The 15,271-nt window shown below is 41.4% G+C and overlaps 1 protein-coding gene across 2 annotated transcripts in view; it reads right to left on the bottom strand.

Moving 5' to 3' along the window:
• ULK4 (unc-51 like kinase 4) overlaps positions 1–13,743 on the bottom strand; it is a 592,138-nt gene extending 578,395 nt beyond the window's left edge. The window contains exons 1-4 of one of the 2 annotated variants that reach the window (XM_043595665.1): positions 13,628–13,743; positions 8,721–8,914; positions 3,199–3,298; positions 1,051–1,190 (exon numbers count right to left, since the gene is read on the bottom strand). In XM_043595665.1, coding sequence (XP_043451600.1) covers positions 1,051–1,190; positions 3,199–3,298; positions 8,721–8,858 — 378 coding nt within the window. In that variant the 5' untranslated portion in view covers positions 8,859–8,914; positions 13,628–13,743. The remainder of the gene's footprint in view (positions 1–1,050; positions 1,191–3,198; positions 3,299–8,720; positions 8,915–13,627) is intronic. The other variant, XM_043595666.1, reaches the window with a different exon arrangement.
• Positions 13,744–15,271: the final 1,528 nt, after the last annotated feature.

Raw genomic sequence — 15,271 nt, 5'->3', positions numbered from 1 at the left:
CTTTTTATATATGCATGAGCTAAGAGTGGTCTTTAAATTTCTAAGTGGTTGCCAAACATCAAAATAAGATAAGTTTCCTGATATGTGTAAATTATATGTAACTGACATGCCAGTGTCCATAAAGTTTTATTCAAACAAAGCTATACCTTTTCACTTAAGTATTGTCTACAGCTGCTTTCAGGGCTAGGACCACAGTTAAGTGGTTGTAGACTTGAGGCACATATACAGTTATTTCAAATGAGAACTTCTCATTATAAAGTTTTCATGGAATTTTTTATGTTATCTTACAGAGGGTCTATAATAACGTTTAACAAGGAAATATTCAACTTTTTATTTCATCATGCACATTTTAACAAAGGAAAAGTAGCAACTCAAACCAGTAACAAGTACAATCCCTAAGAATATGTACTTATCAATAATAGATGCCATTGAACGAAAGCACCAGAAAACGTCCTAGAAGCTTAACCTAAATGTAGTACATAATCCGTCTTCATATCAAAGACAAAGAAGCTACTAGGGCAGAGAGAGAGAAAAAGGGTAACTTGCCCAACTTCACACAACTTCTAAACGTTAGGGTCAACTGTGACTCAAACTAAGCAGGTTTCATGACTCTACTACATTAAAGCACACTTAGTTACAGATCATTAGTTTTACCAGAAAAGAAGCTATTTACCCATAATACCAGTAATCAAGCAAAGCCAAAAATGCCATTATCAAACTAAAATAGTGGCTCATAATCAGATACCACAATTTAAGAGCTAAGCATCTCACTTTATAGATATACTGAGCTCATCAGTCACAATATACCTCAGCAGCAATAGTAATTACTCAAAGGACCCTGAAGGGAGGGGAGAATTTGCATTCTAAAAGCTACTTCAACAGGTAGCTAAAAAGGTAGCTAAAATATGGCACTATGCTTTTTAAAAATAGTAAGTCAATTTCAAGATGTTCTACATTTTATCTAAATTCTGTCTAAAATTAAAAACACCTTTGAGAAAGCACTGTAACTTAAGACAGAGCAGTTAGGAAATCAAAACTTCCATGAATTACCTTGCCCGGAGAAATGTCACAAAAGAGAATGCCAAGTTGATGAAGATGATGTAATCCAGCAATGAGGTCAACCCCAAATTCTCTCACAACATCTTCTGGGAGGTTTTCATCTTGAGCAATCACCATTTCTAGGGAACCACCTGCAAGTTGATTAAAACCACCAATTTTAACCCACCAGCATGACACAATGCCCCCAGGAGGTTCCATGCTAGGGAGATACTGAGCTTTAAAAACTAATCAAATCAGTATACCTGGACAGACTGGCAGGGGAAATATACATGTGAATGAACACAGTGGACCAAGCACCCTAAGAGGAATCTGTATCCACTCTCCAGAGTCAGCTTCCAGAGAATGACTGCTTGGGCTGGGAGAATGGTCCACACGTAAGCAGGCGGGATGAAGGGAGAATCCCTCTAATGCTGTAACTGCTAACTCCAGATCCCATAGGAGTTGAACAGCTGCAAAAATTAGTGGTCAATACTAACCCAAATTGTGCATTTAAAGCACATTACGCAAAGTATAGCCACATTTACTCTTGTGCAAAGGTGGATCGCATTCTACAAAGTACCGCATGGCAGAAAAGATGCCTTTCCTTAACAGAAAATCAACACCTTCAGCGTACATGACTGAGGAAATTAAACGTCGAAGGCAAACACATTGTGAAAACTATCTCTTACTCTTCTAAGATCCCGGTCACATTTCTACCATCTATGTGCCGGAAACAAACTTTTTTTTTTTTTTTTTTTAAAGCATCAAGATTCCAAGAGGAGCCAAGTTCAGAGAAACCTATGTAATCCTGCACATGATGTTCCTTCCCCAGAGCACTCTTTGTGAAGACTGTATATCCCAGGCAGCTGTCCTAACTTAGGTTCAAATAAAATGCTCTTCCTTTCTCTTTAAAAAAAAAAAAAAAGTCTTGGGGCACCTGGGTGGCTCAGTTGGTTAAGTATCCCACTCTTGATTTCAGCTCAGGTCATCATCTCATGGTGGTGAGATGGAACCCCAGATCGGGCTCTGTGCTGGGCATGGAACCTGCTTAAGTCTGTCTCTGTCTCCCCTTTGTCCCGCCCCCCACCCCCCGACTCGCACATGCACACCTACGTCCTCTCTCTCAAATAAATAAATGAAACTCTTTAAAAAAAATAAAAAAGAAAAAGTCTTAGCTGGCATCTGAAAGTTCAATCAGAATGGTGATTAAGGTAGGAGGTATTTGGGGGGTTATTTTGTTTTGGTCGGTAAGGAACCACTCCAAATACAGGCATCCATCAGTAAGGCTGAAACAATGGTGGGGGAGAAGAACAGCTGAGGCAAAAAGTAACACAGGGAAAGTTCCCTGATCACCTCTACAGTGCATACAGCTGTGGAAGTAATTAAACCATAGTCCTTTCCTATTGATTCAGAAAAAAATAAAATCCAAATAAGGTCTTATTCCAAATAATCCATTTGATGGTTCAGTGTTATAAATTATAAGCGCCAAAAGACTCAAAGCTAGAAATTACAATATACCTTAATATTTAATGATCCTTTTTTATTACTCAATGTATAAATAGAAGACACTAACAGTGGTACTGTTTCCCTGAAAACACTGAAACTAAAAGCCCAGATAACAGTGATATATTTAGTCATTCTTCTCCCTAAACATAGCCCTAGAAAGTTGTATCAGGCAAGAGCTGTAACAAGTTATCTCTATTGTTTAGGAGGTGGTATTTGTGGAGCCATCTTTGTACTTTTTCACATTGCCTAAGTTTTTATAAACACGAAGTACTCTTTTCATAAAAATAAAAAGATGATCACTTTATACACTAATTAGCTAACAGATAGCTACTTGACCTAAAATACTTGATTTTTATTCATCGGGAAAACTTGTTTGATAAGTTAATCACTAAAAAATATCTCTAAATTTGTATGTGGGTGACTTAGTAGTATGTTATTCCAAAGTAAACCCCAAACTGAATTTTACTTGTCTTCCTCTTACCAAACATCTTTGCTCTATACCCTACCCTAATATCCAAACAATGTATGTGTAAGTCAACTGAGTCAAGAGTATCCAGTGCTTATATTTGTAATACAAAAGGAAAATAAAACCTACATGTTTTTTCAAAGCTACCTAGGATGGATGTATTTGTAACATGTCTTATACACACTCACCTGTGCAGAGTTCCACCACGAGCCAGAGATGATTGCTGGTTTCATACCATTCATGAAAAGTTACGATATTCTTGTGTTTAATTTCATGGGTGAGACGGACCTATAAAAACAGCATTCATTCACACACACTCACAAGTTGTTAAAATCTGCATCTATTAAGAAAACCTAAACACACAATTGGGAAGTGCTTAACAGTGGAATTTAGTGGAATTCTATACAGATATTACAAATGATGGTTATGGAGGCTGGTGACACCAAAAAATGGTAATATACAATCTTTAAAAAAAAAAAAAAAACCTCACACAATACAGTTTTGTGTATTTGTGTAAACATTACAAAAGAAATATTCATAGGAAAATGACTAAAAGTTAAAAATAGCTGAAACTACTGATTTTAATTTTTTCTACTTTTCTACTTTCTAATAGTGAGCACACAATACTTTCATAATCATGAAATAAATCATTTTCAAGGAGAAAAAAACCTTACCAAGTAAAAATAATTCAAAGGCTCAATACTAGGTAAATTATATATCAACTGACAAAATATTAGCCCAACATGAAAACAATTTTAAACATAAAAAATGACAGTGTAATGTTAAGTGAAAAAGGCAAGAAACAAAATTATGTAATACCATGACTTTAAAATTGAAACAGAACTCATAGTGAAAAAGACTAGAACAAAAAAAACCAGGACAGGACTGTCTCACGTGATGGAACTATGCTGCCCTTTTTTCTACCCGTTCTTCTACATTGTACAAATTTTCTATAATGATGCTGTATTACTTTTACAATGTTTAAAGGAACTCTCAGAGGGTTCTACAATTTTCTTTTTAAATATATCCTTAGTGGGGGTGACTGCCTGGCTCAGTCAGTAGAGCACCCAACTCTTGACCTCAGGTCGTGGGTTCAAGCCCCACACTGGGCATGGAGCCTACTGATATGTATCATATATAATATATATCCATTCTCGGTGAATCCTAGTATCAATTCCCTCAGGCTATTAAAAGAAGAATCATTGCAGTGAATATGCTGATCTTAAGATGTACATTTCCATTGGATCATGAGAATACCTGTGCACCAAGAGTGAATTCCAAACTCAATAATAAAGATGCAAGGGTGCCTGGGTGGCTCAGCCGGTTAAGAGTCTGACTTAGGCTCAGGTCGTGATCTCACAATTCAGGAGTTCTAGCCACACAGCGCAGAGCCTGCTTCAGATCTTCTGTTTCCCTCTCTGCCCCTCCCCAGGGTGCACTCTAGCTCTCTCTCTCTCTCTCAAAAATAAGTATTTAAAAATAAAGACACAAGAGCCTGTCTGTTAAAAAAAAAAAAAATACTCCGTTGACTCACGGGGGTTTTGCTTTCTCCTTTCAAGACCCCATTAAAAATGGAAACTAGAGGGGCGCCTGGGTGGCGCAGTCGGTTAAGCGTCCGACTTCAGCTCAGGTCACGATCTCGTGGTCCGTGAGTTTGAGCCCCGCGTCAGGCTCTGGGCTGATGGCTCAGAGCCTGGAGCCTGTTTCTGATTCTGTGTCTCCCTCTCTCTCTGCGCCTCCCCCGTTCATGGTCTCTCTCTGTCCCAAAAATAAATAAACGTTGAAAAAAAAAAAATTTTTTTTTAAATGGAAACTAGAATCACAAAAACGTGTGCTTTATTAGCAAACCATCCAGACTCAGAATTGGTGACAACTACCCAAGCGCTTTGGATCCTTGTTTTCTGATTCTCTTACACACACACACACACACACACACACACACACACACACACACAGTCACTCACACTCAACACCGGCTAATCGGCCCATAATTTGTAGAAATACAGAGCTCCCTATTTAAAAAATGGAATGTGGTACATACACTCTAGGAACAACTCAGTGGGTTCATATTCTAACACAAAGAAAGGGAAATGAATCCACATAATTTAGAAAACATAATTGAGATGGGGAGAAAAAAAAAAAAAAAGAGTGGTCAAGAGAATCTGAGGAGCACCTTGTAATAAACTCCCAATAAATCCTGTCTCAGTAGAGACTAGGGAGGGCATAGGGTGAGCCTGTCTAAATGATTCCCACGGACTCAGCCACCGGAAGGGGAAGGTCCTAATGGGAAACAAACGTGTGGAAACTCCCACAGAAATCAGGCCACAGTCCAGCCTCGGATGCTCACTACCGCTCACTATATGCCAAGTACCCACTCTGCCAGACGCCCCCGCTCTCTCCATCTCGCCCTCCACCACCCGTCTGCTGATTAAATATACTACTAAAACTAATCTCCTTTCCGTGTGGCTACTATGAACTTTAAAGTCAGATCTGTAGCCCCCACTATATTTGGGTTGACCAGCACTGTTAGATGTTTACTAATAACCGCATCATCTCCAAAGTCTGGCACACATCCTAGCTCGTGACCACTGCTCCTTCACTTACCAACTCACGGTCTCTACTACTCACTTCTGGTTCAGTTCAAACCTCCACACTCCGCATAGGAGCGAGCAACCGAGGCAGACGCCAGCCATGCTGACTGATCCGACTTCCGTTTGGAATCCCCAATCTTCAATGGCCCCAGCTAGTCTGTCCACCAAGTGACTATTCACGCTTTTGTTTTCCTTCTGCCTAGAACCCAGCCTTCCCCTCCCCCACCTAATTGAGGACTTAGCTTCTCATCTCAGAGAAAACCTCATCAGAAGAAAAACGCCTTATGTTCCTAGCATCGAATCTACAGACGAGCCCGCATCTTGTCTCGTACCCCTGTCTTTCTTCAACTACCCACACTCCTTACAAAAGCCCACACCACCTCACACACATGAGAATAGCGATCTTCGAAACGAAACAAAAAACAGAAATAACAAGAGTTGCCAATGATGTGGAGAAATGGAATCCCTTGTACACTGTTGGTGGGCATGTAAACTGGTACAGCCTCTGTGGAAAACACTACGGCAATTCCTTAAAAAAAAAAAAAAAAAGTTAAACCAAAATATTCCACTTCTGGGTATGTCCAAAGGATTGAAAGCAGAGTATGTCCCGAAGACATACGTGTGCACCCGTGTTCGCCTACTCACAATAGCCAAAAGGCGGAAGCAACCTAAGTGTCCAATGACAGGTAAATGGATAAGCAAAATGTGGCATGTACATACGATGGAATATTCTACGTTCTCAAAAACGAAAGAAAGTCTGACACATGCTACAACATGGACGAACTCTGAGGACATCATGCTAAGTGAGATCAGTCAGTCATAAAAAGACAAAGGATGTAGGATTCCACTTACATGAAGTACCATTCAGAGACCAAGTAGAATGGCAGGTGCCTGGGGCTGGGGAAATGCGGAACCGTTGTTTAATGTGTACAGAGTTTTAGTTTTGCAAGATGACAAGAGTTCTGGACAATTCAGCAATCGTACTTTGGGTATTTATTCAAACAAGTTGAAAACAGGTTCACACAAAAACCTGTTCACATATATTGCAGCTTTATTCTCAATTAAAAACAATCAAGATGCCCTTCCATCGGCAAATGAATTTAAAAAACTGGTACACTGGGGCGCCTGGGTGGCTCTGTCGGTTGACTATCCGACTTCGGCCTAGGTCATGATCTCGCAGTTCATGAGTCTGAGCCCCGCGTCGGGCTCTGTGCTGACAGCTCAGAGCCTGGAGCCTGCTTCGGATTCTGCGTCTCCCTCTCTCTGCCCTCCCCTATTCGCACGGTCTCTCAAAAATAAATAAACATTAAAAAATAATAAATAAAAACGGGCACATATGCAATGGAATATTGTCCAATAAAAAGAAATGAGCTCTCAGCCACAAATAAACAAAAGAAAACTTAAATGCATATTGCTAAGATGTCAACCTGAAAAGGCTACATACTGTGTAATTCCAAGTCTATCACATTCTGGAAAAGGCAAAACTATGAACACAATAGAAAGATCAACGGTTGTCCAGGGTTGGGAGGAAGGGGGAGGGGTGAATAGGTGGAGCACAGATGATTTTTAGGGCAGTGAAACTCTTCTGTATGATGCTATAGTGACAGATCCAAAGCATCACACATTTGTCCAAAACTATGGAACGTACAACACCAAGAGTGCACCCCGAGGTAAACTACGGATTTGGGATGATGATGTGCCAATGTGGGTTCGTCCGTTGTAATAGATGTACCACTCTGGTAGGGATGTTGACCATGGGGAACACTATACATGTGTGGGGACAGGGAATATAGGGGAAATCCCTACACTTTCTTCTTGATTTTACTGTAAATCTAAAACTGTTCTTGGGGCGCCTGGGTGGCTCAGTCGGTTAAGCATCTGACTCTTGATTTGGGCTCAGGTCTTGATCCCACAGTTGCTAGATGGAGCCCGGCCTGGGTTCCACAAGGAGCATAGAGACTGCTTAAGATTCTCTGCCTCTCTCCCTCTGCCCTCCCCTGCTTGCACAGGTGTGCTATCAAACTGCTCTTAAAAAATTAACTTTAGGGGCGCCTGGGTGGCGCAGTCGGTTAAGCGTCCGACTTCAGCCAGGTCACGATCTCGCGGTCCGGGAGTTCGAGCCCCACGTCGGGCTCTGGGCTGATGGCTCGGAGCCTGGAGCCTGTTTTGGATTCTGTGTCTCCCTCTCTCTCTGCCCCTCCCCCGTTCATGCTCTCTCTCTGTCCCAAAAATAAATTAAAAAAAAAAAATTAACTTTAAAAAAAAAGTGGAGTTCTAGAGATGGTGATGGTTGTACAGCAACATTCATGTACTTAATATCACCAACTGTATACTTAAAAGTGGTTAAGATAGCAGGCGCCTGGATGGCTCCGTCGGTTGAGTGTCCGACTTGAGCTCAGGTCATGATCTCACTGTTCATGAGTTCGAGCCCCACATGGGGCTCTGTGCTGACAGCTCACAGCCTGGAGCCTGCTTCAGATTCTGTGTCTCCCTCTCTCTCTGCCCCTCCCCCTCCCTCCTTCCCTCATTCAAAAATAAACCTAAAAAAAATTTTTTTAAATAAAAATTTTCAAAAAGTGGTTAAGATGGTAAACTTTTTGTTATGTGTATTTTACCACAATGGTTGGGGGGGGGGGGGGGAAGCTAAGTTTGGTCCAGGATATAAATTTCAAACTCAAGTCACTCTCACCCAAAGTCCTTCCTTTGGCAAGCTTCATAAATCACATACTAAATTTAAAAGTAAATGATCTAGGGGCACCTGGCTGACTCAGTCAGACTCCTGAACTTGGGGGGTAAATTCAAGCCCCACATGGAATGTAGAGATTTAAACTTTAAAACTTTGAAAATAATTTAAAAGTTAAAGTAAGTGATCTAATATAGACCATACTTTTCCTGACTTTTCCCAAAAACACCACTAAGTTGCTAATTACTTAGGGATGTTTATTAGTCATTCTTCACAATTGGTGTGGCACTAAACAGACAGAAGGTCACCCATTCCAGATTGAAAATGTGGCATCTGTTATAGTGAATTCAACAGCTTCTGTTTATATGCTACTTGTTCTCCTGGATCGTAGGTAGCTCTGTGTTTTCCCAAAGGGAGGAAAACATACTCCACTTACCCAGTTGGTTATTTCAGGCCTTTTGCACTTATCACTACAAAGAATAGCTACAAAATTGATTGTTCCCTTCCGTCGCCCTTTATAAACAACAGTCTTGCTTCCTCTGCCAATCTCCTCATACAGAATGAAGTTTTCCATCTCCGGGCCAACTTCTCACATTGGATAAAACAACAGCCTAATAGCATCTCTAGTTCCTAAAAGGCAAACAAAAATAAAACTTATAAATGCAAGCTAGTTGCACGATTAATTAGCCTAGGATAGTATGTTAATCTAATAATTCCATAAACTCAGAAAAATCACCTACAAGTGTTGTATACCAGTGTCTTTTTGTAGGGGAAAATAAAACTAAAAAACTAATACTCAACTTCCTTCAACAAGGTCTTAAAAATGATGAAAATGACAGCTATTTCTAACACATGTAACAAAATGAGGGATGAATGAGATTCCAATGTATCTCGACACTTTTGTTACCAAGGAAGGCACGTTGTGTCAATATCTATATAGAATGGGGCAACATATGACCCACCTAAACCTCAAACACCAGAAGCAAAAGAGACAATGTATGTTAAAATACTTTATAAACAAATATGGAATGCCAATATTTCCATCTAATCCAGAGATATTCTAAGAAATCAATCCAAATATTAAAGTCAGCTGTTACTAAACTCCTGGTTCCTGGGCCAAACCCTGCTGCTTTTGTAAAATTTAACTGTATCATAGTCACACCCATTCACTTATATATTGTCTAAGGCTCCTTTTAGACTACAAGTGCAGAGTTGTTATGACCAGAGCAATGGCTTCAACACATTCTAAAATACTTACTATCTGGCCCTTTACAGAAAAGAGTTTGCCAACTCCTGTTTTAAGTTAAAAAAAAAAAAAAAAAAAAAAATTAACCATTTCATCATCTAGGATATAACCAGATAAGAGTTCATTTTCTTGGCCAACAGAATGCCCTAATTTGCATGCATGAATAGGAGTTGATGTAGTCTTTCATCAGTTAGATTTTACTTAGAATTGAAGTACAGTAGTGAATTCAGGATTTTAAGCATATTTATAATACAAAGTAGTTAATTTGCAAAATATATTTTAAATTGGCATCTCATTGGGGCGCCTGGGTGGCACAGTCGGTTGAGCGTCCGACTTCAGCCAGGTCACGATCTCGCGGTCCGGGAGTTCGAGCCCCGCGTCAGGCTCTGGGCTGATGGCTCGGAGCCTGGAGCCTGTTTCCCATTCTGTGTCTCCCTCTTTCTCTGCCCCTCCCCCCGTTCATGCTCTGTCTCTCTCTGTCCCAAAAATAAATAAACGTTGAAAAAAAAAAAAATTTTTAATTGGCATCTCATAGATGGAAGGATTTTACATAACTATAGAAAATTTCCCAGAAATCATCCAGTAAGCAGTAGATATACTCTTTAAAAGCAGCTCATGTTTCTATATGGTATCCAGTAAGTCAGAAACTATACCGAAAACTCTTTGAAACAGAGAATGTAAAACTGAAGTTAATGGGTATGGTGTTTCTTTTTGGGCAAATGAAAATGTTCTGAATTAGTACTGACGATTGCACAACTTTGTGAATACACTAAAAATCACTGAATTGCACGTTTTAAAGGGGTAAACAATATAGTATGTGAATATCACAATTTTTATCGATATAATTGACATGTACATTAAGTTTAAAGTGTACAGTGTGTTGATTTCAAACATTTATAGATCATAATCTGATTACTATCATAGCATTAGTCAACACCTCTACATGCCACACAATTACCACTTTTTTGTGGTTAAGAACATTTAAGATTTAGTCTCATAAGCAACTTTGAAGTACATAATACATTATTGTTTAGTGTAATCACTATGATATACATTAAATCTCTGGAACTTACTTTCTGTTGTGGGCCATACAAACACTGGCTGAGGGACATATTTGGCCAAGAGGCAGCCGTTTGTCCTGTCTTGGCATATAGAACTAGTAATTGAAGAATCTAACAACTAATTCTATGATTCCATCTTCCAATGACATTAAAATTTACTGCAAAAAGCGAAATAATCTACTATAAAGATGTATAGGCTACTAGTTACATTTAGTTATTTAGATTACAAACCTGGTCTCTACACCAAACCAGAAGAACTCAGACTATTGACAGCAAAATTCTTTAAGCAGAAAGGATGTGGGAAAAATCTGAATTTAAACCAAAGGAAACCCAGGACACCTGGGTGGCTCAGTTGGTTGGGCGACCAACTTTGGCTCAGGTCATGATCTCATGGTTCATGGGTTCAAGCCCCGCACTGGGCTCTGTGCTGACAGCTAAGAGCCTGGAGCCTGCTTTGGATTCTTTGTCTCCCTCCCTCTGTCCTTCTCCTGCTCATGGTTTCTCTTTCTTTCAACTATAAATATTTTTTAAATTTTTTAATAAACGGAAACCCAAAAATGGCACAGATAGTAAAAGGGTTCATTAAAAAAATAAATTCTAAGTTCCCTATACTCTCTCCACTCTAAAACCCACTCTTTAAAAAGAGCAAATCCTGACTCCTGACCCACCAAAATGCAGCCTAGACACGAGTAATTTTGTGGCAACAATACATAGTATGTAATATAACCAAAGAAAGATTAAATTGGCAGTATGTTAAGATGGAAAAACTATTTAGCCAGAAAAAAAACCAGACCTTTAATTACATGTTCACAACTTGGCTCTATCAGGATACACAAGGATAAGGTGTTGAAATAGTCTCCTGGGGGCGCCTGGGTGGCGCAGTCGGTTAAGCGTCCGACTCGCCAGGTCACGATCTCGCGGTCCGTGAGTTCGAGCCCCGCGTCAGGCTCTGGGCTGATGGCTCAGAGCCTGGAGCCTGTTTCTGATTCTGTGTCTCCCTCTCTCTCTGCCCCTCCCCCATTCATGCTCTGTCTCTCTCTGTCCCAAAAATAAATAAACGTTGAAAAAAAAAAAAAAAGAAATAGTCTCCTGACTTTTTATATAAGACAGAGAGTTGATTCCTTCAGGGTCGACTGGGTGGCTCAGGTGGCTAAGCATCCAACTCTTAATTGTGACTCAGGTCATGACCTCACAGTTGTGAAATCAAGTCCCTTGTCAGGCTCTGTGCTGGGCCTGCTTAAGATTCTCTCTCTCCCTCTCTGTCCCTCCTCTGCTCACCCTCCCTCTTTCCCTCCCTCCCTCTCTCTCAAATACATACATAAATAAATACATAATTGATTCCTTGAGAATATGGTTTTAAGCCACAAGAAAAAAAATTAAATCTTTACATTTTCAATTTGATTCAAGCCAAATAAATTCTTTTCTGAAATCTTTCACCGAGTAGGGGCATCTGAGCAGAACAGGCAGTCTGAAATTAACAAAATGCATCAAGTACAAAGTCAACTAAGGTTGGTTTACTATTGAAGCACTTCCCCTCTCTGGGGCTCAATTTCCTTAGAGTAAAATAAAAATTGGATCAGATAATCTTGTAAATGACCTTTTCAAATTGGAAATTCCACAACTTAAGATTCTTTTGGACTCCAAGGGCATCCTCACCTTATACTTCCTAATATTTAATGTGTAAGCTCTTATATTATAAAATAAAACACAAATACAGAAACCCCCCCAAAAATAAATGTATAGTTCAATGAATTATTCTAAACGGGACTGGCCGTTGGGGAGTTCAAGCCCCACATCACATTCACAGCGTGGAGCCTGTTTGGGATTCTCTTCCTCACTCTCTACTCCTGTCCCACACTCTCAAAATAAATAAGTAAACTTAAAAAATAAATAAACACGACGGCTAACCTTGTGATCACCACCCACTTGGCCTGCCACTCCAGAAGTCCCTCCCTGAGCCTATGGCAATCACAACTCCTCTTTTCCAAAAGTAATCACTCTCCTGACTTTCAGTTACCACTTTCTGGCGTATCTTTAACGTTTTCTCACTGAGTGTGCATTCCCAGACACCACAGGTTAGTCTTCCAGGTTTTCTAAAGGCGTGGCACGTCTTTTAAATCTACAAGTTAACCTAGGTATTATCAGAGAAGCCAGAAGTCAGAGCAAGTCACGCTTAGGAATAAATGAGGCATTTAAGCTACGGGGGCGCAGAACCTACATTCAACAAACTCTTCGAAACTGACCAGGTGATAGAGGCAGAAGATAAAACCCTGCCTTCATTTCTCTCTACCTTCAGATCATTAACTCCTCCACCAGCAGCAGCCACCGCCGCCCCAGCCCAGGCCTACTGAATAAGAAATTCTGGAAGCGGACCCCAGCAATCTGTGGTTCAACTCCCTCCCGCCCCCCCTCCCCCCAGACGCACACTCAACTTTACTACCCACAGGCCAAAACAACCTTTTTCGAGGGCATAAAAGGTGGCAGGCACTGCGCTTTGCATTCAACAGGTGCTTCTCTTCGAAGCACTTTACAGACCAAGTTAACTGCAGGCTTTGAGTTTAGTCTGACCTGGAAGGTGCAGGCTCGGGGTCGCTAGGTCAACACCCCCCACTCCAAGCAGCTCGTGACCAGCGAACTGGAGGCTTTCACTGCCTCTCTACGTCCACGGACATCTGCCAGCACCGCCGGCTTAGAGCTCGGGACGCGTTGCTGGGGTGTTTAGGGGAAGAACTCCGAATCGAGGGCGTCCATAAAGCGCATCTCCCGAACCCTACAGCCATGAATCCTCCCTGCACCCAAGTCCTTGAAGAGGTATTCCGTGTTCCCTGAACCAAAGCCTCGAGAAAATTGTCTAAGGTGTTTAGTTTAACCCGGTAACAAAGCAGAGCCCTGAGAGAGAGGAAGACTCGAGGGGCACAGGGTCCACGGAGAAAGGGTAGGTGAGTGGCGCCCCTCCAGGCCCGTACTGTCCTCCGCGCTCGCTCATGGAGACCCGAACCTAAACTCGTGGACCCTAAAACTACCACCGCTACTCACCTGAACGCTTAAGGCAGAGAAGCCGCCGACCCAGCGGACTGCTCCCGCGAAGGCGCCGGTCTCAGCTTCTACCCCTTCGGGACCGGTCCACTTGCCAAGGCCAGGGGTGAAGCAATGCCGTACGGCGGAACGCGCAGGCGCAGTTCAAAGCTGTGTGGTCCAGCACCCCTCTGCATTTGGATTCGCCCATGCCGTCTCCAGGGCAGCACGCAGAACGCCGGAAGGAGCGCGGGGCGCTGACTGGCTGAGCCGTTTGGGTTCTCATTGGCTGAGGCCCGGAAGTGCGGGACCTTGGCAAAGCGTTTGTCCAACCTAACTGGGTGTGGGGGCCGGGTTCTTGGGCAGATAGAGGACCTATGCGCAGTTGGGGGCTATGAAAGCCTAGGCCGTTGTCATTTCTTCTCCCCCTACACTGTCTTCTGTTTCCTCCCATCCGTTTTTTGACGCTTGCCAGAGCTCAAAGACGTGGCGACATAGTCTGAGTAATAGCTGAGAATGAAGCCGGCTTCTCGTGTTCCTCACTCTTTAGAAAAGTGAAGACTGTGGACGACCTTGCTTCTTGCACATGAGAAAACAGACCAGATTCTCCGTCTGTTTATGGTTTTCAAAGCTCCACGTCCTCAAATTCCAGACGCCAGACGTCAACACCAGCTCCCCTCTTTCTTCCATTCAAGTTAGCTCAGTGGTTCTCAAATTTCAGCATCCGAATCACCTGGATGCTGTTGAAACACATTTCTGGGTCCCACCCACAGAACTTCTGATTCTGTGCATCTGGATGAGGCCCAAAAGTTTTCAGTTCTATCATGTTACCAAGTGATGTGGATGTTACTAATCAGCGGCCATGCTTTGCTTTTATATAGAAGGGCTGTGCCTCTCTTTAATCTCAGGTGAATCACATCTATTCTTAGACTTCTAACCCTTCCTACGTTCTCAGGAATCTTTCTCAGTGGTTTCTGCTTGCAGGATAAACCTGGAAATACTTTCCAAATGACATGAGCAAAAGGCCAAGAGTAGTGGAGAATGGAGAATGCCTTCTGAACCCTGAAGTTTTTTCTGCCCAGAATAGTGCCAGCAGCTAATGTTCTAATCTTTGGTGAAAAAAATTGGAAGGTTCCCTGTTGGGGAAAGAGATTTGCCTAATACCTGGCAGAAGGGAAGGTCTCCCATTGAAAGAGCTCAGTGCCTTATCTCAACTAAAGGAAGTTCACTAATCAATAACCTTCCCCAAATGTGTGATAAACACTGAATAAGCCTTTTAGTACCTTACTCTGGCATATGAATACTCTGGCATATGAACACACAGAAATATCAAAATATGTGAGGAAAGATTTTAACATGAAAGATTAAAATAAGCCATCCAATGCAAGTAACTCAGAGGAAACAAATACAATGCAGAAGCCAGGCTAAAACTTCAAAATTATTAATATTCTAGACGTGAAAATGCATAGCATCTATAGTTTGTATTTTTTTTCCTTTAATCCAAAAGATATTTAAGAGCAGCTTTCATTTGTTTGCTTTTAATTAACTAGTTAGATGTTGCTGTTGTTCGACTGTGTGTATTTGGTTTGGGGAAGCTATTGAAACTTCCTTTGTTATAATAAATGATTAATATTTTTTAATGTTCCACAGGAGTTTGGAATGAAG

The sequence above is a fragment of the Prionailurus bengalensis genome, chromosome C2 (assembly GCF_016509475.1).
Source record: "Prionailurus bengalensis isolate Pbe53 chromosome C2, Fcat_Pben_1.1_paternal_pri, whole genome shotgun sequence".
Taxonomy (NCBI): domain Eukaryota; kingdom Metazoa; phylum Chordata; class Mammalia; order Carnivora; family Felidae; genus Prionailurus; species Prionailurus bengalensis.
Note: the sequence above shows the minus strand (reverse complement) of the source record. Positions and strands in the feature narration are given on the sequence as shown.